The sequence below is a fragment of the Notolepis coatsorum genome (assembly GCF_963971535.1).
Source record: "Notolepis coatsorum genome assembly, chromosome: 2".
Taxonomy (NCBI): Eukaryota; Metazoa; Chordata; class Actinopteri; order Aulopiformes; family Paralepididae; genus Notolepis; species Notolepis coatsorum.
In genome coordinates, this window is record NC_140166.1 from 141327698 (window position 1) to 141351403 (window position 23706).

Genomic DNA, 23706 nt, shown 5'->3' on the forward strand with positions numbered 1-23706 from the left:
TTTTAGTGAGGTCTCCAATCTTGCCGGCGAGATCCTGTGTGATCGGCGCGCTGTTGTCATGCAAATTGGTCCCGTTTGGGCAGATTTGGGTGGAGGGACAACATTTTTGCATGTGCTTGTCCGTCAGCTCTGCCACTTCAATCGACGGAAGTATCAGTCCGCAGGTCTCACAGGGTGTATATAACGTGGGTTAGAAGACCCACGTCCCACGCGTTACTCCTCGCCACTGAGAGATCGAGCTGCGCAGGTGAAAAGATGCGACTGCTGTTACCTCAAGTACCGGAGGGGACTTGTGCTATGTATGACTTAGTCCACATTGCAGCCGGCTTGTGGGAGGCAAGAAACAGCGTTCGTGACAGGGGAGGGTTGAATTGGATGATACGAAATTGGGATGGGAGAAAAATATAGAAAATGGGAGAAAAAAAGTGGATAAAAAAAAAGAATAAGACCCCCCCGAAACGGCGCTCGTGTTTTTTGCCGAAACCAGCGGCCATGGAATTTCTCCTCCCCGGGAAAACGAGGTCCTGCACACAGTTTGAAACGATGGTGTAAGTACTGTTTATAGCCAATTGTTGGCCATATTATAGCATTCGTTAAGTTTATGACAGTCTATAGTGTTTGTGAGATGTTTTTCCAGAGATTTTGGTAATATTTTCCACTCAAAAAGCTTGTTTCTAAAAGTACCGATGTGAAGTAAGAAATAAAAAAGAGCACCCAGGAAACATGGCTTTGTGTGTGGGTCACACTGCACCCCAACGCTCGTGTCCGAGGGACAACGTATTTATTTAGCCAATGCAATGTTTTCAAATAGCCACATTGCTGTATTTAGTTTATTCATTACTGGGTCATATTCTATATATAATATATTTCATTTTATCAACCCAGAATTGACGATGAGTGTGTCCGAGGCTAGTTGCTAGACGCTAGCTGAGGGCAGTGGCGAATATTCATGGGAGCCAAGGGAAGCCAAGCTTCCCCAAAAATATGACCAGTAAAATAAAAATAAAAATATATATATATTTTCTGTTTTATATAGTTTACAATAATAAAAAAAATCTTTATTTTTCATCTCTGTGAAAAAAAAATGTCATCCCTCCTGGAGAAATTAACCGAACGAGCGAAACTGTGCCCACTCTCTCTAACACTGAGGCAGCCCAGGTACACTGTCTGCTGGTAGCATTATTTAAGCCACGCCTGGGTGTCTTTTTCTGGCATCCCATACCATATTATTAAACAATAAGATTCAAGCTTAATTCAATGGGGTTGGTCTTAACGGCCCGGCAGCCTGGTAGGTACAGTAGGGATTCCACTAGGATCTGTGTGCCTCAGCCTTGGCCGTGCTGGGTCAGAAGTTCAAGACCAATCAAATCACATTAAAAGCTAAACGTGACAATGTCATCGCCTCACGGCCACATTCAAATTTCCTCGCTCCATCGTGGAGTTAGAAGATGCAGAGCGTAGGGGTCTTGAGGGTGTGTAGTTAGAAGATGTAGAGCGTAGGGGTCTTGAGGGTGTGTAGTTAGAAGATGTAGAGCGTAGGGGTCTTGAGGGTGTGTAGTTATAAGATGCAGAGTGTGGGGGTCTTGAGGGTGTGTAGTTAGAAGATGCAGAGCGTAGGGGTCTTGAGGGTGTGTAGTTAGAAGATGCAGAGCGTAGGGGTCCTGAGGGTGTGTAGTTAGAAGATGTAGAGCGTAGGGGTCTTGAGGGTGTGTAGTTAGAAGATGTAGAGCGTAGGGGTCTTGAGGGTGTGTAGTTAGAAGATGCAGAGCGTAGGGTTCTTGAGGGTGTGTAGTTAGAAGATGCAGAGCGTAGGGGTCTTGAGGGTGTGTAGTTAGAAGATGTAGAGCGTAGGGGTCTTGAGGGTGTGTAGTTAGAAGATGCAGAGTGTAGGGATCTTGAGGGTGTGTAGTTAGAAGATGCAGAGCGTAGGGATCTTGAGGGTGTGTAGTTAGAACATGCAGAGCGGAGGGGTCTTGAGGGTGTGTAGTTAAAAGATGCAGAGCGTAGGGGTCTTGACGGTGTGTAGTTAGAAGATGCAGAGTCTAGGGGTCTTGAGGGTGTGTAGTTAGAAGATGCAGAGCGTAGGGGTCTTGAGGGTGTGTAGTTAGAAGATGCAGAGCGGAGGGGTCTTGAGGGTGTGTAGTTAAAGGATGCATAGCATAGGGGTCTTGACGGTGTGTAGTTAGAAGATGCAGAGTGTAGGGGTCTTGAGGGTGTGTAGTTAGAAGATGCAGAGTGTAGGGGTCTTGAGGGTGTGTAGTTAGAAGATGCAGAGCGTAGGGGTCTTGAGGGTGTGTAGTTAGAAGATGCAGAGCGGAGGGGTCTTGAGGGTGTGTAGTTAAAAGATGCAGAGCGTAGGGGTCTTGACGGTGTGTAGTTAGAAGATGCAGAGTGTAGGGGTCTTGAGGGTGTGTTGTTAGAAGATGCAGAGCGTAGGGGTCTTGATGGTGTGTAGTTAGAAGATGCAGAGCGTAGGGGTCTTGAGGGTGTGTAGTTAGAAGATGCAGAGTCTTGAGGGTGTGTAGTTAGAAGATGCAGAGTGTAGGGGTCTTGAGGGTGTGTAGTTAGAAGATGCAGAGTGTAGGGGTATTGAGGGTGTGTAGTTAGAAGATGCAGAGTGTAGGGGTCTTGAGGGTGTGTAGTTAGAAGATGCAGAGTGTAGGGGTCTTGAGGGTGTGTAGTTAGAATATGCAGAGTGTAGGGGTCTTGAGGGTGTGTAGTTAGAAGATGCAGAGCGGAGGGGTCTTGAGGGTGTGTAGTTAGAAGATGCAGAGTGTATGGGTCTTGAGGGTGTGTAGTTAGAAGATGCAGAGCGTAGGGGTCTTGAAGGTGTGTAGTTAGAAGATGCAGAGTGTATGGGTCTTGAGGGTGTGTAGTTAGAAGATGCAGAGTGTAGGGGTCTTGAGGGTGTGTAGTTAGAAGATGCAGAGCGTAGGGGTCTTGAGGGTGTGTTGTTAGAAGATGCAGAGCGTAGGGGTCTTGAGGGTGTGTAGTTAGAAGATGCAGAGCGTAGGGGTCTTGAGGGTGTGTAGTTAGAAGACGCAGAGTCTTGAGGGTGTGTAGTTAGAAGATGCAGAGTCTTGAGGGTGTGTAGTTAGAAGATGCAGAGTGTAGGGATCTTGAGGGTATGTAGTTAGAAGACGCAGAGTCTTGAGGGTGTGTAGTTAGAGACCATTGACCGGAGATAGAAGGGGCCTGTTCCCCTCGCTGTACGGTCGAGGACCTTGAAGCAGATTCATGCGGCGATGGAAAGCCAGTGCAGCTCTCTGAGAAGAGTGTCTACGATGTGTATAATATATATATATATTTTTTTAATCATCCATTTGGGCTGTGGGGGTGCTTAACACATTCGGGACGGGCCACATATAAATCCGTGTTTCGAATCCAACGATTGAGGACCAAACACGGACATGTCCGTGGCAAGGTTGTTTCGGCTTTTATTCCATTGTATTAACCTACTCGATGTCACCGAATTCTGAAAAGTGCATTACCGGCCAGATCCTGTTAGGGGCGCTGTCTCGATAAGGCAGTGTGCCCTGTGGCAGAACGGTGCATTATTTTTTTTACTTTCAATGGAGTTTCCAGTTAGCTGGATTCTGGATGTGCATCATAGTAGCTTGGAATACCTTTTGCGACGCCGCATTCACTATGCAGTAAAGGAGTATATCATCAGCCAATGGACATATCGATCTACCAGATGGCGATCGATAACTGAGAAATGCTCTGGGGGATCCAACCGGCCCACGGTAAGATCTTTTTCACGTAAATTACATCAGGGCTTGTTTTGATAGCTATCCACCCGATCAACGAATGAGGCTAATGAGGCTAACACGGTTATTGGTAATCAATAATCAGAAATGACGTCCCCCGCCCCCCCCCTTCATGCATTCGTGGTGGACCATCATACCGATCATATGCAGTTTGAGTATTAACTGTAGCTTCTGTATATCCGAAATGCCATTGGATTTAACGTTAGCAGCTATTAGCCCTGTATCTCGCATTCCAGGAAATATCCCAGCCGAAATCCCTTTCGTATTGATGAAAAAAATATTTCTTTAAGCCATTTTGAAGGGACGGTTTATGGTCTCAATTGACAATGAGAATGGACAAATAGCAATACTATAAAGTATAGATTTAGCTCTACAAACAGCCCCACGGACTGTGCAAGTCTGTTTAGAAATGCTGGCCGTCTACAGTGATTTTAGACGGATCCAAATGGCCATGAATGTGTTAAAGTCGACTGCAGGCTTCTTGTCCTCTGCGAAAGCATGCAATTGGTCCACTGATGGATACATCTTGATATTTGTCTAGTCTAGTGTGTTCATTAGACGGGTGAAATCCTCTTTCAGTGCCTCTGTGCCAGTTTTCTTAGGCAGTTAGCCTCTGGTATGTGTAGCCACACTTCTAGGCCTCTTTGCTTTTGGAAAGAATGATCAAAAAATTATAATAATAATAAATAAATAAATAAAATAAAAAATAAAAAATTCAGATTGAGATTAGAGTTTTTATTTGCCACATGGACAAATTTTTTGCATTCGACTAAGAGGTTGGCAGTCGACTACGGCTCTTTTTGATGGATTAGGGGTTCCCAAAGTGTTCAGGCCGCGAACCCCGAAATAACGGTGTCAGAGAGCTGTGACCCCCACTATTATAGGAGGTAAACATTTTTTTTTAATTTTTTTTTATATATTTTTGAATTTTGTTTTTATTAAATTTTTATAAATGGAAATGTATGGTTGATACATGGAAACGCACACACACTAATAAGCATTGGAGGCTTTTAACCAGGGCCGGACTGGGGAAATCATTCAGGCCAGTGCAAAATATAGCCCCAGTCAGGCCACTTTTTAAGTGGGGGGTCTGGGGGTCCCCCACCAGGAAATTTTTTGTTACAAAGACTTCATTTCCTGCATTCTGATGCTGGAATTTTTTTATTTGTACCCTTTAAATGCCAGTGTTTGTGATGGCATCACAAATTATTGTTAAAAAACAGGCTAGCATATGTATGATTAGCAACGACACTGATTTTGATGGATTTTCAGTTTTTTTGTAATGTCAGATTGAAAAAAATAGTCTCTCTTACCATGAAGGCCTGAATTTAATCGGCAGGAGAGAGAGAGCTCGTCAAAGCCGTGTATATCACTGTGGCTGTGGTGCGGTCGTATAGGCACGAAAGTGCAGCTCGAACTACCTGTTGTATTAAATAAATTGATTGCTGTTTAACTTGTCCGTGTACAGTCCTTTGGATTAGCCCCACCGTCCATTGTAAACACACTCTACAACACCCTCTGAAACATCTGCAACCATGTTGCGTAGAAGTCACGCTGATGTCGTGTTGCAGTTGTGTTGCAGTTGCTGTAGCATGTAGAGGCCTTTAGGGACTAAATTGTTCTCTTCAAAAACACCATACAAATATTACTATATGTTGAAATAATTTACCACTTTTTCTTTCATAAGTCTTTTATTCAACTTCAGCCCTGATCATAACACCACATATTCATTTTATAATTCTAACCCTTTAAATGCCAGTGTGTGTGATGGCATATATTTACAATATATCAAATGCAAAGTAGATTTTCTGGGGGGGATTATTACAGGCTAGCATGTGTCAATGATTAGCAACAACACTCATTTTGATGGATTTTTTGTTTTTTCTAAGGGTCCCGCCTCCACCAATCACATGCACCTTTGTGTGTGTGTGAGCAAGAGAGAGAGAGAGAGAGAGAGAGAGAGAGAGATAGTTCTCCAACTTGTGTGAGTTGCAGTGATCTCCTGGTTGGTTATCTAACTACTGCGCTGCTGCAACTAGAAACACTGGCCTGGCCTGCTTCTAAGTTCAGTGGCCTGACTGCATAAAAAAATAAAATAAAAATGTGTGTCAGCCCTACAGTCTACAAAGTGTAGCACTCAGGTTTGACACTATTTGAAGAACAATGCCACTTACCCATAGCTGCCAGAGATGTACCCCTACTGCTGACTACTGTACTACTACTGTACTACTCTGTACCACCTACCCCGTGAGTTTACCGCGGTCATTATATCCGTCGTGTATATTCACCCACAGGCAAATACTGGCAAAGCGCTGGTGGAATTACACAACCACATCAACAAACAGCAGATCAAGCACCCGGAAGCCGCGACGATAGTGACTGGTGACTTCAATCAGGCAAACCTGAAAAAAGTGATGCCGACCTTTTTTCAGCACATCGCCTGCTCCACAAGAGGGGGGAACACACTCGACCACTGCTACACCCCGTTCAGAGCTGCCTACAAGGCTGTAGCGGCTCCGCCACTGATGGGCTCTGTAAGCGCGAGCGATCACGACTCAATTTTTTTAATCCCAGCATACAAACAAAGATCGCGTGACGTCGTCGTGTCACGTGAGACAAAAAAGTGGTCTGACGAATCAGAGACCGAGCTCCGTGACGCGTTCGCGGATACAGACTGGGACATGTTTAAAGGAAGCGCCAGTGACGTCAGCGAGTACGCTGATACCGTTGTTTGTTACATAGCAACAGTGGTAGACAGCATTGTCCTCACGAAGAAGGCGCGGGTTTTCCCAAACCAGAAACCTTGGGTGGACAGCACTATAAGAACAGCCCTAAACTCACGCACCACGGCTTATAACCTGGGCAGAGAGTCAGGAAATATGGAAGAGTACAAGGCTTCAGTCTACACTCTGCGCAAGGCTGTTAAACTTGCTAAGAGGACATATGCTGAGAAACTGGAGACACAAATGGCACAAAACGACACAAGAGGCTTGTGGAGGGGACTGAAGACAATAACTGACTACAAAGTCAGCGCCCCCTCAATGGGGAGCGACGACGCCTCTCTAGCGGACAAACTCAACTCCTTCTACGCTCGGTTCGGTGTAGACAGTGTCGCCGCTAGCCCTCTGGCTAGTGACGTCACTGGCGCACCGGCTGTTGTGGAGGGGGGGGGGGCAACCGCGGGGGGGCGGGGGCGCTCTCTCGTTGTCGGAACACAGTGTGAGAAGAGCATTTATGCAGGTGAACACCAGGAAGGCTGCAGGCCCAGATGGTATAACAGGACGCATACTTAAGTCCTGTGCAAACCAGCTTGCCCCGGTGTTCACCGCCATATTTAATCAATCCCTGGCGGAGTCAGTAGTCCCTGCCTGCTTCAAGATGTCTACCATCATCCCTGTACCGAAGAAACCCTCCCCAGCATGTCCAAATGATTACAGACCGGTGGCACTCACCTCTGTGGTCATGAAATGTTTCGAGAGGCTGGTCAAGGACCACATTTGTGCCTCTCTCCCCAGTGATATGGACCCTATGCAATTTGCATACAGGACAAACAGGTCCACTGATGACGCGGTCTCCCAGGTACTGCACAGCACTCTCTCCCACCTTGACCGTCAGAAGGGGGGCTATGTGAGACTGTTGTTCATTGACTACAGCTCAGCGTTCAACACCATAGTCCCCACCAGACTGGTGGACAAGCTGATCGAGCTAGGCCTGAGCTCCGCCCTGAGCGCCTGGGTACTGGACTTTCTGAGTGAAAGACCCCAGGCGGTCAGGGTGGGGGGTCAGACCTCCAACACCATCACCCTGAGCATCGGGTCCCCCCAGGGCTGTGTTCTAAGCCCCCTGCTGTACTCACTCTACACACACGACTGTGCGGCCAAGTTCAGCTCCAACTCCATTGTGAAGTTCGCCGACGACACGGTGGTGGTGGGGCTGATCTCGGACAACGACGAGAAGGCCTACCGAGAGGAGGTTGAGGTACTGGAACGTTGGTGCCAGGACAACAGCCTGCTCCTGAACATTGGTAAAACCAAGGAGCTGATCGTGGATTATAGGAGAGGACAGCAGGAGACACACACACCACTGACGATTAACGGGGCTACCGTGGACAGGGTGAGCAGCTTCAAGTACCTGGGGGTCCACATCTCAGAGGACCTGACATGGTCAACACACATAGACACAGTAGTAAAGAAAGCGAAGCAGCGCCTCTACCACCTGAGACAGTTAAGGAAGTTCAGAGTATCGGGGAAGATACTCCAGTCCTTCTACTCAGGAGCTGTAGAGAGCATCTTGACCGGAAACATCACTGCCTGGTATGGGAACAGCACGGCACAGGACAAGAAGGCCCTACAGAGAGTGGTGCGCTCAGCCGAGCGTACCACGGGTATTGCGCTACCTCCCCTGCAGGCTCTATACAACAAGAGGTGCAAATCCAGAGCCTGCAGGATAATGAAAGACCCCCACCACCCCAATAACAGCCTGTTCCAGCTGCTGAGGTCAGGCAGATGCCTGCGAACTCCAGCTACTAGGACGGAGAGGCTTAGGCTAAGCTTCTTCCCCCAGGCCATCAGAGCCTTGAACAATGAACATTGAGAGACACTGAAACTGAACTATCCACACACAAGCACATACACGACACGCACGCTGAGCACGCTCACACACTAGCAGCCACTTTAACACTCATGCCGCACACACGCACACTTATGGCCAGAGGAAAGGCCACTTAAAGTAGTATAACATCAGGAACAGTGTATTGCACTACTAAAGCTACCTAGCATGTCCTATATGCTCTGTAAATACTAATGTACAGATACCGAGATGGCACACCATGTACCTGTTTATTGCACTGTTTTATTGGATTCTATTAATATGTTGTACCACTGTATTTTATTGGATTCTATTATATGTTGTACCACTGTATTGCACATCGTCGCGGGCAAGACCAGCCGCATTTCATTGTATACCTGTATGCCGTGACAATTAAAACTCTTGACTTGACTTGACTTGACTTGACTACTGTACCCTACTGCTGACTTGTTGTTTTGTAAGTCACTTTGGATAAAAGCATCGGCTAAAAATGACTAAATGTAAATGTATGAAATCTAAAATCTGATGTTGTTTTTACCCATGATTTAGTGGTTGATGTGTGAACTGACCTGCATGGGTCCGTAGACCTCGCTGCGGTCGAACATGAGGGTGAAGTAGTCCAGGTTGTTGAGCGCAGACTCCCAGGGCGCGTATTCTGTGTCTCTGGACAGGAACTTGGTGGTCTGCAGCGCCAGCACCGTGCTGATCCTCTTGGCCCTGCACAGGAACACGCATGTTCAGAACCTCAGGAACACGCATGTTCAGAACCTCAGGAACACGCATGTTCAGAACCTCAGGAACATGCACAGAACCTCAGAACCTCAGGAACACACACAGTGGTCAACAGTGTCACCACTGTGGTTGTACTTGGCAGCTCCTAGTGGTCAACAGTGTCAGACTGGTTGTACTGGGCAGCTCCTAGTGGTCAACAGTGTCAGACTGTGGTTGTACTGGGTAGCTCCTAGTGGTCAACAGTGTCAGACTGTGGTTGTACTGGGCAGCTCCTAGTGGTCAACAGTGTCAGACTGTGGTTGTACTGGGCAGCTCCTAGTGGTCAACAGTGTCAGACTGTGGTTGTACTGGGCAGCTCCTAGTGGTCAACAGTGTCAGAATGTGGTTGTACTGGGCAGCTCCTAGTCGTCAACAGTCTCAGACTGTTGTTGTACTGGGCAGCTCCTAGTGGTCAACAGTGTCATACTGGTTGTACTGGGCAGCTCCTAGCGGTCAACAGCGTCAGACTGTTGTTGTACTGGGCAGCTCCTAGTGGTCAACAGTGTCAGACTGGTTGTACTGGGCAGCTCCTAGTGGTCAACAGTGTCAGACCGGTTGTACTGGGCAGCTCCTGGTGGTCAACAGTGTCAGACTGTGGTTGTACTGGGCAGCTCCTAGTGGTCAACAGTGTCAGACTGTGGTTGTACTGGGCAGCTCCTAGCGGTCAACAGTGTCAGACTGTGGTTGTACTGGGCAGCTCCTAGTGGTCAACAGTGTCAGACTGGTTGTACTGGGCAGCTCCTAGTGGTCAACAGTGTCAGACTGGTTGTACTGGGCAGCTCCTAGTGGTCAACAGTGTCAGACTGGTTGTACTGGGCAGCTCATAGTGGTCAACAGTGTCAGTATGTGGTTGTACTGGGCAGCTCCTAGTGGTCAACAGCGTCAGACTGTGGTTGTACTGGGCAGCTCCTAGTGGTCAACAGTGTCAGACTGTGGTTGTACTGGGCAGCTCCTAGTGGTCAACAGTGTCAGACTGGTTGTACTGGGCAGCTCCTAGCGGTCAATAGTGTCAGACTGGTTGTACTGGGCAGCTTCTAGCGGTCAACAGTGACAGTATGTGGTTGTACTGGGCAGCTCCTAGTGGTCAACAGTGTCAGACTGGTTGTACTGGGCAGCTCCTAGCGATCAACAGTGTCAGACTGTGGTTGTACTGGGCAGCTCCTAGTGGTCAACAGTGTCAGACTGTGGTTGTACTGGGCAGTTCCTAGTGGCAAACAGTGTCAGAATGTGGTTGTACTGGGCAGCTCCTAGTGGTCAACAGTGTCAGACTGTGGTTGTACTGGGCAGCTCCTAGCGGTCAACAGTGTCCGACTGTGGTTGTACTGGGCAGCTCCTAGTGGTCAACAGTGTCAGACTGTGGTTGTACTGGGCAGCTCCTAGTGGTCAACAGTGTCAGACTGTGGTTGTACTGGGCAGCTCCTAGCGGTCAACAGTGTTAGACTGTGGTTGTACTGGGCAGCTCCTAGTGGTCAACAGTGTCAGACTGTAGTTGTACTTGGCAGCTCCTAGTCGTCAACAGTGTCAGACTGTGGTTGTACTGGGCAGCTCCTAGTGGTCAACAGTGTCAGACTGTGGTTGTACTGGGCAGCTCCTAGTGGTCAACAGCGTCAGTATGTGCTTGTACTGGGCAGCTCCTAGTGGTCAACAGTGTCAGACTGTGGTTGTACTGGGCAGCTCCTTGTGGTCAACAGTGTCAGACTGTGGTTGTACTGGGCAGCACCTAGTGGTCAACAGTGTCAGACCGTGGTTGTACTGGGCAGGTCCTAGTGGTCAACAGTGACAGACTGGTTGTACTGGGCAGCTTCTAGTGGTCAACAGTGTCAGACTGTGGTTGTACTGGGCAGCTCCTGGTGGTCAACAGTGTCAGACTGGTTGTACTGGGCAGATCCTAGTGTTCAACAGTGTCAGACTGGTTATACTGGGAGCTCCTAGCGGTCAACAGTGTCAGACTGTGGCTGTACTGGGCAGCTCCTAGTGGTCAACAGTGTCAGACTGTGGTTGTACTGGGCAGCTCCTAGTGGTCAACAGTGGTAGACTGTGGTTGTACTGGGCAGCTCCTAGTGGTCAACAGTGTCAGACTGTGGTTTTACTGGGCAGCTCCTAGTGGTCAACAGTGTCAGACTGTGGTTGTACTGGGCAGCTCCTAGTGGTCAACAGTGTCAGACTGTGGTTGTACTGGGCAGCTCCTAGTGGTCAACAGTGTCAGACTGTGGTTGTACTGGGCAGCTCCTAGTGGTCAACAGTGTCAGACTGTGGTTGTACTGGGCAGCTCCTAGCGGTAAACAGTGTCAGACTGTGGTTGTACTGGGCAGCTCCTAGTGGTCAACAGTGTCAGACTGTGGTTGTACTTGGCAGCTCCTAGTCGTCAACAGTGTCAGACTGTGGTTGTACTGGGCAGCTCCTAGTGGTCAACAGTGTCAGACTGTGGTTGTACTGGGCAGCTCCTAGTGGTCAACAGCGTCAGTATGTGGTTGTACTGGGCAGCTCCTAGTGGTCAACAGTGTCAGACTGTGGTTGTACTGGGCAGCTCCTTGTGGTCAACAGTGTCAGACTGTGGTTGTACTGGGCAGCACCTAGTGGTCAACAGTGTCAGACCGTGGTTGTACTGGGCAGGTCCTAGTGGTCAACAGTGACAGACTGGTTGTACTGGGCAGCTTCTAGTGGTCAACAGTGTCAGACTGTGGTTGTACTGGGCAGCTCCTGGTGGTCAACAGTGTCAGACTGGTTGTACTGGGCAGCTCCTAGTGGTCAACAGTGTCAGACTGGTTGTACTGGCAGCTCCTAGTGGTCAACAGTGTCAGACTGTGGTTGTACTGGGCAGCTCCTAGTGGTCAACAGTGTCAGACTGTGGTTGTACTGGGCAGCTCCTAGCGGTCAATAGTGTCAGACTGGTTGTACTGGGCAGCTCCTAGTGGTCAACAGCGTCAGTATGTGGTTGTACTGGGCAGCTCCCAGTGGTCAACAGTGTCAGACTGGTTGTACTGGGCAGCTCCTAGCGGTCAACAGTGTCAGACTGTGGTTGTACTGGGCAGCTCCTAGTGCTCAACAGTGTCAGACTGTGGTTGTACTGGGCAGCTCCTAGTGGTCAACAGTGTCAGACTGTGGTTGTACTGAGCAGCTCCTAGCGGTCAACAGTGTCAGAATGTGGTTGTACTGGGCAGTTCCTAGCGGTCAACAGTGTCAGACTGGTTGTACTGGGCAGCTCCTAGTGGTCAACAGTGTCAGACTGGTTGTACTGGGCAGCTCCTAGTGGTCAACAGTGTCAGACTGGTTGTACTGGGCAGCTCCTAGTGATCAACAGCGTCAGACTGTGGTTGTACTGGGCAGCTCATAGTGGTAAACAGTGTCAGACTGTGGTTGTACTGGGCAGCTCCTAGTGGTCAACAGTGTCAGACTGGTTGTACTGGGCAGCTCCTAGCGGTCAATAGTGTCAGACTGGTTGTACTGGGCAGCTCCTAGTGGTCAACAGCGTCAGTATGTGGTTGTACTGGGCAGCTCCTAGCGGTCAATAGTGTCAGACTGGTTGTACTGGGCAGCTCCTAGTGGTCAACAGCGTCAGTATGTGGTTGTACTGGGCAGCTCCCAGTGGTCAACAGTGTCAGACTGGTTGTACTGGGCAGCTCCTAGCGGTCAACAGTGTCAGAATGTGGTTGTACTGGGCAGTTCCTAGCGGTCAACAGTGTCAGACTGGTTGTACTGGGCAGCTCCTAGTGGTCAACAGTGTCAGACTGGTTGTACTGGGCAGCTCCTAGTGGTCAACAGTGTCAGACTGGTTGTACTGGGCAGCTCCTAGTGATCAACAGCGTCAGACTGTGGTTGTACTGGGCAGCTCATAGTGGTAAACAGTGTCAGACTGTGGTTGTACTGGGCAGCTCCTAGTGGTCAACAGTGTCAGACTGGTTGTACTGGGCAGCTCCTAGCGGTCAATAGTGTCAGACTGGTTGTACTGGGCAGCTCCTAGTGGTCAACAGCGTCAGTATGTGGTTGTACTGGGCAGCTCCTAGCGGTCAATAGTGTCAGACTGGTTGTACTGGGCAGCTCCTAGTGGTCAACAGCGTCAGTATGTGGTTGTACTGGGCAGCTCCCAGTGGTCAACAGTGTCAGACTGGTTGTACTGGGCAGCTCCTAGCGGTCAACAGTGTCAGACTGTGGTTGTACTGGGCAGCTCCTAGTGCTCAACAGTGTCAGACTGTGGTTGTACTGGGCAGCTCCTAGTGGTCAACAGTGTCAGACTGTGGTTGTACTGAGCAGCTCCTAGCGGTCAACAGTGTCAGAATGTGGTTGTACTGGGCAGCTCCTAGCGGTCAACAGTGTCAGACTGGTTGTACTGGGCAGCTCCTAGTGGTCAACAGTGTCAGACTGGTTGTACTGGGCAGCTCCTAGTGGTCAACAGTGTCAGACCGTGGTTGTACTGGGCAGGTCCTAGTGGTCAACAGTGACAGACTGGTTGTACTGGGCAGCTCCTAGTGGTCAACAGTGTCAGACTGGTTGTACTGGCAGCTCCTAGTGGTCAACAGTGTCAGACTGTGGTTGTACTGGGCAGCTCCTAGTGGTCAACAGTGTCAGACTGTGGTTGTACTGGGCAGCTCCTAGTGTTCAACAGTGTCAGACTGGTTGTACTGGGCAGCTCCTAGTGGTCAACAGTGTCAGACTGGTTGTACTGGGCAGCTCCTAGTGTTCAACAGTGTCAGACTGGTTATACTGGGAGCTCCTAGCGGTCAACAGTGTCAGACTGTGGTTGTACTGGGCAGCTCCTAGCGGTCAATAGTGTCAGACTGGTTGTACTGGGCAGCTCCTAGTGGTCAACAGCGTCAGTATGTGGTTGTACTGGGCAGCTCCCAGTGGTCAACAGTGTCAGACTGGTTGTACTGGGCAGCTCCTAGCGGTCAACAGTGTCAGACTGTGGTTGTACTGGGCAGCTCCTAGTGCTCAACAGTGTCAGACTGTGGTTGTACTGGGCAGCTCCTAGTGGTCAACAGTGTCAGACTGTGGTTGTACTGAGCAGCTCCTAGCGGTCAACAGTGTCAGAATGTGGTTGTACTGGGCAGCTCCTAGCGGTCAACAGTGTCAGACTGGTTGTACTGGGCAGCTCCTAGTGGTCAACAGTGTCAGACTGGTTGTACTGGGCAGCTCCTAGTGGTCAACAGTGTCAGACTGGTTGTACTGGGCAGCTCCTAGTGATCAACAGCGTCAGACTGTGGTTGTACTGGGCAGCTCCTAGTGGTCAACAGCGTCAGTATGTGGTTGTACTGGGCAGCTCCTAGTGGTCAACAGTGTCAGACTGTGGTTGTACTGGGCAGCTCATTGTGGTCAACAGTGTCAGACTGTGGTTGTACTGGGCAGCACCTAGTGGTCAACAGTGTCAGACCGTGGTTGTACTGGGCAGGTCCTAGTGGTCAACAGTGACAGACTGGTTGTACTGGGCAGCTCCTAGTGCTCAACAGTGTCAGACTGTGGTTGTACTGGGCAGCTCCTAGTGGTCAACAGTGTCAGACTGTGGTTGGACTGAGCAGCTCCTAGCGGTCAACAGTGTCAGAATGTGGTTGTACTGGGCAGCTCATTGTGGTCAACAGTGTCAGACTGTGGTTGTACTGGGCAGCTCCTAGTGGTCAACAGTGTCAGACTGTGGTTGTACTTGGCAGCTCCTAGTGGTCAACAGTGTCAGACTGTGGTTGTACTGGGCAGCTCCTAGTGGTCAACAGTGTCAGACTGTGGTTGTAATGGGCAGCTCCTAGCGGTCAACAGTGTTAGACTGTGGTTGTACTGGGCAGCTCCTAGTGGTCAACAGTGTCAGACTGTGGTTGTACTTGGCAGCTCCTAGTCATCAACAGTGTCAGACTGTGGTTGTACTGGGCAGCTCCTAGTGGTCAACAGTGTCAGACTGTGGTTGTACTGGGCAGCTCCTAGTGGTCAACAGCGTCAGTATGTGGTTGTACTGGGCAGCTCCTAGTGGTCAACAGTGTCAGACTGTGGTTGTACTGGGCAGCTCATTGTGGTCAACAGTGTCAGACTGTGGTTGTACTGGGCAGCACCTAGTGGTCAACAGTGTCAGACCGTGGTTGTACTGGGCAGGTCCTAGTGGTCAACAGTGACAGACTGGTTGTACTGGGCAGCTTCTAGTGGTCAACAGTGTCAGACTGTGGTTGTACTGGGCAGCTCCTGGTGGTCAACAGTGTCAGACTGGTTGTACTGGGCAGCTCCTAGTGGTCAACAGTGTCAGACTGTGGTTGTACTGGACAGCTCCTAGTGGTCAACAGTGTCAGACTGTGGTTGTACTGGGCAGCTCCTAGCGGTCAACAGTGTTAGACTGTGTTTGTACTGGGCAGCTCCTAGTGGTCAACAGTGTCAGACTGTGGTCGTACTGGGCAGCTCATAGTGGTCAACAGTGTCAGACTGTGGTTGTACTGGGCAGCTCCTAGTGGTCAACAGTGTCAGACTGTGGTTGTACTTGGCAGCTCCTAGTCGTCAACAGTGTCAGACTGTGGTTGTACTGGGCAGCTCCTAGCGGTCAACAGTGTTAAACTGTGGTTGTACTGGGCAGCTCCTAGTGGTCAACAGTGTCATACTGTGGTTGTACTTGGCAGCTCCTAGTCGTCAACAGTGTCAGACTGTGGTTGTACTGGGCAGCTCCTAGCGATCAACAGTGTTAGACTGTGGTTGTACTGAGCAGCTCCTAGCGGTCAACAGTGTCAGATTGTGGTCGTACTGGGCAGCTCCTAGTGATCAACAGTGTCAGACTGTGGTTGTACTGGGCAGCTCCTAGTGGTCAACAGTGTCAGACTGTGGTTCTACTGGGCAGCTCCTATTGGTCAACAGTGTCAGACTGGTTGTACTGGGCAGCTCCTAGTGGTCAACAGTGTCAGACTGTGGTTGTACTGGGCAGCTCCTAGTGGTCAACAGTGTCAGACTGTGGTTGTACCTGGCAGCTCCTAGTGGTCAACAGTGTCAGACTGTGGTTGTACTGGGCAGCTCCTAGTGGTCAACAGTGTCAGACTGGTTGTACTGGGCAGCTCCTAGTGGTCAACAGTGTCAGACTGTGGTTGTACTGGGCAGCTCCTAGTGGTCAACAGTGTCAGACTGGTTGTACTGGGCAGCTCCTAGTGGTCAACAGTGTCAGACTGGTTGTACTGGACAGCTCCTAGGGGTCAATAGTGTCAGACTGGTTGTACTGGGCAGCTCCTAGTGGTCAACAGTGTCAGACTGTGGTTGTACTGGGCAGCTCCTAGTGTTCAACAGTGTCAGACTGGTTGTACTGGGCAGCTCCTAGTGGTCAACAGTGTCAGACTGGTTGTACTGGGCAGCTCCTAGTGTTCAACAGTGTCAGACTAGTTATACTGGGAGCTCCTAGCGGTCAACAGTGTCAGACTGTGGTTGTACTGGGCAGCTCCTAGTGGTCAACAGTGTCAGACTGTGGTTGTACTGGGCAGCTCCTAGTGGTCAACAGTGGTAGACTGTGGTTGTACTGGGCAGCTCCTAGTGGTCAACAGTGTCAGACTGTGGTTGTACTGGGCAGCTCCTAGTGGTCAACAGTGTCAGACTGTGGTTGTACTGGGCAGCTCCTAGTGGTCAACAGTGTCAGACTGTGGTTGTACTGGGCAGCTCCTAGCGGTCAACAGTGTCAGAATGTGGTTGTACTGGGCAGCTCCTAGCGGTCAACAGTGTCAGACTGGTTGTACTGGGCAGCTCCTAGTGGTCAACAGTGTCAGACTGGTTGTACTGGGCAGCTCCTAGTGGTCAACAGTGTCAGACTGTGGTTGTACTGGGCAGCTCCTAGTGTTCAACAGTGTCAGACTGGTTGTACTGGGCAGCTCCTAGTGGTCAACAGTGTCAGACTGGTTGTACTGGGCAGCTCCTAGTGTTCAACAGTGTCAGACTAGTTATACTGGGAGCTCCTAGCGGTCAACAGTGTCAGACTGTGGTTGTACTGGGCAGCTCCTAGTGGTCAACAGTGTCAGACTGTGGTTGTACTGGGCAGCTCCTAGTGGTCAACAGTGGTAGACTGTGGTTGTACTGGGCAGCTCCTAGTGGTCAACAGTGTCAGACTGTGGTTGTACTGGGCAGCTCCTAGTGGTCAACAGTGTCAGACTGTGGTTGTACTGGGCAGCTCCTAGTGGTCAACAGTGTCAGACTGTGGTTGTACTGGGCAGCTCCTAGCGGTCAACAGTGTCAGAATGTGGTTGTACTGGGCAGCTCCTAGCGGTCAACAGTGTCAGACTGGTTGTACTGGGCAGCTCCTAGTGGTCAACAGTGTCAGACTGGTTGTACTGGGCAGCTCCTAGTGGTCAACAGTGTCAGACTGGTTGTACTGGGCAGCTCCTAGTGATCAACAGCGTCAGACTGTGGTTGTACTGGGCAGCTCCTGGTGGTCAACAGTGTCAGACTGGTTGTACTGGGCAGCTCCTAGTGGTCAACAGTGTCAGACTGGTTGTACTGGCAGCTCCTAGTGGTCAACAGTGTCAGACTGTGGTTGTACTGGGCAGCTCCTAGTGGTCAACAGTGTCAGACTGTGGTTGTACTGGGCAGCTCCTAGTGTTCAACAGTGTCAGACTGGTTGTACTGGGCAGCTCCTAGTGGTCAACAGTGTCAGACTGGTTGTACTGGGCAGCTCCTAGTGTTCAACAGTGTCAGACTGGTTATACTGGGAGCTCCTAGCGGTCAACAGTGTCAGACTGTGGTTGTACTGGGCAGCTCCTAGCGGTCAATAGTGTCAGACTGGTTGTACTGGGCAGCTCCTAGTGGTCAACAGCGTCAGTATGTGGTTGTACTGGGCAGCTCCCAGTGGTCAACAGTGTCAGACTGGTTGTACTGGGCAGCTCCTAGCGGTCAACAGTGTCAGACTGTGGTTGTACTGGGCAGCTCCTAGTGCTCAACAGTGTCAGACTGTGGTTGTACTGGGCAGCTCCTAGTGGTCAACAGTGTCAGACTGTGGTTGTACTGAGCAGCTCCTAGCGGTCAACAGTGTCAGAATGTGGTTGTACTGGGCAGCTCCTAGCGGTCAACAGTGTCACACTGGTTGTACTGGGCAGCTCCTAGTGGTCAACAGTGTCAGACTGGTTGTACTGGGCAGCTCCTAGTGGTCAACAGTGTCAGACTGGTTGTACTGGGCAGCTCCTAGTGATCAACAGCGTCAGACTGTGGTTGTACTGGGCAGCTCATAGTGGTCAACAGTGTCAGACTGTGGTTGTACTGGGCAGCTCCTAGTGGTCAACAGTGTCAGACTGGTTGTACTGGGCAGCTCCTAGCGGTCAATAGTGTCAGACTGGTTGTACTGGGCAGCTCCTAGTGGTCAACAGCGTCAGTATGTGGTTGTACTGGGCAGCTCCTAGCGGTCAATAGTGTCAGACTGGTTGTACTGGGCAGCTCCTAGTGGTCAACAGCGTCAGTATGTGGTTGTACTGGGCAGCTCCCAGTGGTCAACAGTGTCAGACTGGTTGTACTGGGCAGCTCCTAGCGGTCAACAGTGTCAGACTGTGGTTGTACTGGGCAGCTCCTAGTGCTCAACAGTGTCAGACTGTGGTTGTACTGGGCAGCTCCTAGTGGTCAACAGTGTCAGACTGTGGTTGTACTGAGCAGCTCCTAGCGGTCAACAGTGTCAGAATGTGGTTGTACTGGGCAGCTCCTAGCGGTCAACAGTGTCAGACTGGTTGTACTGGGCAGCTCCTAGTGGTCAACAGTGTCAGACTGGTTGTACTGGGCAGCTCCTAGTGGTCAACAGTGTCAGACTGGTTGTACTGGGCAGCTCCTAGTGATCAACAGCGTCAGACTGTGGTTGTACTGGGCAGCTCATTGTGGTCAACAGTGTCAGACTGTGGTTGTACTGGGCAGCTCCTAGTGGTCAACAGTGTCAGACTGGTTGTACTGGGCAGCTCCTAGCGGTCAATAGTGTCAGACTGGTTGTACTGGGCAGCTCCTAGTGGTCAACAGCGTCAGTATGTGGTTGTACTGGGCAGCTCCTAGTGGTCAACAGTGTCAGACTGGTTGTACTGGGCAGCTCCTAGCGGTCAACAGTGTCAGACTGTGGTTGTACTGGGCAGCTCCTAGTGGTCAACAGTGTCAGACTGTGGTTGTAATGGGCAGCTCCTAGCGGTCAACAGTGTTAGACTGTGGTTGTACTGGGCAGCTCCTAGTGGTCAACAGTGTCAGACTGTGGTTGTACTTGGCAGCTCCTAGTCGTCAACAGTGTCAGACTGTGGTTGTACTGGGCAGCTCCTAGTGGTCAACAGCGTCAGTATGTGGTTGTACTGGGCAGCTCCTAGTGGTCAACAGTGTCAGACTGTGGTTGTACTGGGCAGCTCATTGTGGTCAACAGTGTCAGACTGTGGTTGTACTGGGCAGCACCTAGTGGTCAACAGTGTCAGACCGTGGTTGTACTGGGCAGGTCCTAGTGGTCAACAGTGACAGACTGGTTGTACTGGGCAGCTCCTAGTGCTCAACAGTGTCAGACTGTGGTTGTACTGGGCAGCTCCTAGTGGTCAACAGTGTCAGACTGTGGTTGTACTGAGCAGCTCCTAGCGGTCAACAGTGTCAGAATGTGGTTGTACTGGGCAGCTCCTAGCGGTCAACAGTGTCAGACTGGTTGTACTGGGCAGCTCCTAGTGGTCAACAGTGTCAGACTGGTTGTACTGGGCAGCTCCTAGTGGTCAACAGTGTCAGACTGGTTGTACTGGGCAGCTCCTAGTGATCAACAGCGTCAGACTGTGGTTGTACTGGGCAGCTCATTGTGGTCAACAGTGTCAGACTGTGGTTGTACTGGGCAGCTCCTAGTGGTCAACAGTGTCAGACTGGTTGTACTGGGCAGCTCCTAGCGGTCAATAGTGTCAGACTGGTTGTACTGGGCAGCTCCTAGTGGTCAACAGCGTCAGTATGTGGTTGTACTGGGCAGCTCCTAGTGGTCAACAGTGTCAGACTGGTTGTACTGGGCAGCTCCTAGCGGTCAACAGTGTCAGACTGTGGTTGTACTGGGCAGCTCCTAGTGGTCAACAGTGTCAGACTGTGGTTGTACTGGGCAGCTCCTAGTGGTCAACAGTGTCAGACTGTGGTTGTAATGGGCAGCTCCTAGCGGTCAACAGTGTTAGACTGTGGTTGTACTGGGCAGCTCCTAGTGGTCAACAGTGTCAGACTGTGGTTGTACTTGGCAGCTCCTAGTCGTCAACAGTGTCAGACTGTGGTTGTACTGGGCAGCTCCTAGTGGTCAACAGTGTCAGACTGTGGTTGTACTGGGCAGCTCCTAGTGGTCAACAGCGTCAGTATGTGGTTGTACTGGGCAGCTCCTAGTGGTCAACAGTGTCAGACTGTGGTTGTACTGGGCAGCTCATTGTGGTCAACAGTGTCAGACTGTGGTTGTACTGGGCAGCACCTAGTGGTCAACAGTGTCAGACCGTGGTTGTACTGGGCAGGTCCTAGTGGTCAACAGTGACAGACTGGTTGTACTGGGCAGCTTCTAGTGGTCAACAGTGTCAGACTGTGGTTGTACCTGGCAGCTCCTGGTGGTCAACAGTGTCAGACTGGTTGTACTGGGCAGCTCCTAGTGGTCAACAGTGTCAGACTGTGGTTGTACTGGACAGCTCCTAGTGGTCAACAGTGTCAGACTGTGGTTGTACTGGGCAGCTCCTAGCGGTCAACAGTGTTAGACTGTGTTTGTACTGGGCAGCTCCTAGTGGTCAACAGTGTCAGACTGTGGTCGTACTGGGCAGCTCATAGTGGTCAACAGTGTCAGACTGTGGTTGTACTGGGCAGCTCCTAGTGGTCAACAGTGTCAGACTGTGGTTGTACTTGGCAGCTCCTAGTCGTCAACAGTGTCAGACTGTGGTTGTACTGGGCAGCTCCTAGCGGTCAACAGTGTTAAACTGTGGTTGTACTGGGCAGCTCCTAGTGGTCAACAGTGTCATACTGTGGTTGTACTTGGCAGCTCCTAGTCGTCAACAGTGTCAGACTGTGGTTGTACTGGGCAGCTCCTAGTGATCAACAGTGTCAGACTGTGGTTGTACTGGGCAGCTCCTAGTGGTCAACAGTGTCAGACTGTGGTTCTACTGGGCAGCTCCTATTGGTCAACAGTGTCAGACTGGTTGTACTGGGCAGCTCCTAGTGGTCAACAGTGTCAGACTGTGGTTGTACTGGGCAGCTCCTAGTGGTCAACAGTGTCAGACTGTGGTTGTACCTGGCAGCTCCTAGTGGTCAACAGTGTCAGACTGTGGTTGTACTGGGCAGCTCCTAGTGGTCAACAGTGTCAGACTGGTTGTACTGGGCAGCTCCTAGTGGTCAACAGTGTCAGACTGTGGTTGTACTGGGCAGCTCCTAGTGGTCAACAGTGTCAGACTGGTTGTACTGGGCAGCTCCTAGTGGTCAACAGTGTCAGACTGGTTGTACTGGACAGCTCCTAGCGGTCAATAGTGTCAGACTGGTTGTACTGGGCAGCTCCTAGTGGTCAACAGTGTCAGACTGTGGTTGTACTGGCCAGCTCCTAGTGTTCAACAGTGTCAGACTGGTTGTACTGGGCAGCTCCTAGTGGTAAACAGTGTCAGACTGGTTGTACTGGGCAGCTCCTAGTGTTCAACAGTGTCAGACTAGTTATACTGGGAGCTCCTAGCGGTCAACAGTGTCAGACTGTGGTTGTACTGGGCAGCTCCTAGTGGTCAACAGTGTCAGACTGTGGTTGTACTGGGCAGCTCCTAGTGGTCAACAGTGGTAGACTGTGGTTGTACTGGGCAGCTCCTAGTGGTCAACAGTGTCAGACTGTGGTTGTACTGGGCAGCTCCTAGTGGTCAACAGTGTCAGACTGTGGTTGTACTGGGCAGCTCCTAGTGGTCAACAGTGTCAGACTGTGGTTGTACTGGGCAGCTCCTAGCGGTCAACAGTGTCAGAATGTGGTTGTACTGGGCAGCTCCTAGCGGTCAACAGTGTCAGACTGGTTGTACTGGGCAGCTCCTAGTGGTCAACAGTGTCAGACTGGTTGTACTGGGCAGCTCCTAGTGGTCAACAGTGTCAGACTGGTTGTACTGGGCAGCTCCTAGTGATCAACAGCGTCAGACTGTGGTTGTACTGGGCAGCTCATAGTGGTCAACAGTGTCAGACTGTGGTTGTACTGGGCAGCTCCTAGTGGTCAACAGTGTCAGACTGGTTGTACTGGGCAGCTCCTAGCGGTCAATAGTGTCAGACTGGTTGTACTGGGCAGCTCCTAGTGGTCAACAGCGTCAGTATGTGGTTGTACTGGGCAGCTCCTAGTGGTCAACAGTGTCAGACTGGTTGTACTGGGCAGCTCCTAGCGGTCAACAGTGTCAGACTGTGGTTGTACTGGGCAGCTCCTAGTGGTCAACAGTGTCAGACTGTGGTTGTACTGGGCAGCTCCTAGTGGTCAACAGTGTCAGACTGTGGTTGTACTGGGCAGCTCCTAGCGGTCAACAGTGTTAGACTGTGGTTGTACTGGGCAGCTCCTAGTGGTCAACAGTGTCAGACTGTGGTTGTACTTTGCAGCTCCTAGTCGTCAACAGTGTCAGACTGGTTGTACTGGGCAGCTCCTAGCGGTCAATAGTGTCAGACTGGTTGTACTGGGCAGCTCCTAGTGGTCAACAGCGTCAGAATGTGGTTGTACTGGGCAGCTCCTAGCGGTCAACAGTGTCAGACTGGTTGTACTGGGCAGCTCCTAGTGGTCAACAGTGTCAGACTGGTTGTACTGGGCAGCTCCTAGTGGTCAACAGTGTCAGACTGGTTGTACTGGGCAGCTCCTAGTGATCAACAGCGTCAGACTGTGGTTGTACTGGGCAGCTCATAGTGGTCAACAGTGTCAGACTGTGGTTGTACTGGGCAGCTCCTAGTGGTCAACAGTGTCAGACTGGTTGTACTGGGCAGCTCCTAGCGGTCAATAGTGTCAGACTGGTTGTACTGGGCAGCTCCTAGTGGTCAACAGCGTCAGTATGTGGTTGTACTGGGCAGCTCCTAGTGGTCAACAGTGTCAGACTGGTTGTACTGGGCAGCTCCTAGCGGTCAACAGTGTCAGACTGTGGTTGTACTGGGCAGCTCCTAGTGGTCAACAGTGTCAGACTGTGGTTGTACTGGGCAGCTCCTAGTGGTCAACAGTGTCAGACTGTGGTTGTACTGGGCAGCTCCTAGCGGTCAACAGTGTTAGACTGTGGTTGTACTGGGCAGCTCCTAGTGGTCAACAGTGTCAGACTGTGGTTGTACTTTGCAGCTCCTAGTCGTCAACAGTGTCAGACTGTGGTTGTACTGGGCAGCTCCTAGTGGTCAACAGTGTCAGACTGTGGTTGTACTGGGCAGCTCCTAGTGGTCAACAGCGTCAGTATGTGGTTGTACTGGGCAGCTCCTAGTGGTCAACAGTGTCAGACTGTGGTTGTACTGGGCAGCTCCTTGTGGTCAACAGTGTCAGACTGTGGTTGTACTGGGCAGCACCTAGTGGTCAACAGTGTCAGACCGTGGTTGTACTGGGCAGGTCCTAGTGGCCAACAGTGACAGACTGGTTGTACTGGGCAGCTTCTAGTGGTCAACAGTGTCAGACTGTGGTTGTACTGGGCAGCTCCTGGTGGTCAACAGTGTCAGACTGTGGTTGTACTGGGCAGCTCCTAGT

At 50.8% G+C, this 23706-nt stretch overlaps 1 protein-coding gene across 1 annotated transcript in view; it reads right to left on the minus strand.

The window, feature by feature from the left end:
• The window catches only part of LOC311223548 (aminopeptidase N-like), a gene marked incomplete at both ends in the record, with an annotated part of 81231 nt that overhangs the window by 25070 nt on the left and 32455 nt on the right, over window positions 1-23706 (minus strand). The window contains one exon of the mRNA XM_084308328.1: window positions 8927-9074. Coding sequence (XP_084164454.1) covers window positions 8927-9074 — 148 coding nt within the window. The remainder of the gene's footprint in view (window positions 1-8926; window positions 9075-23706) is intronic.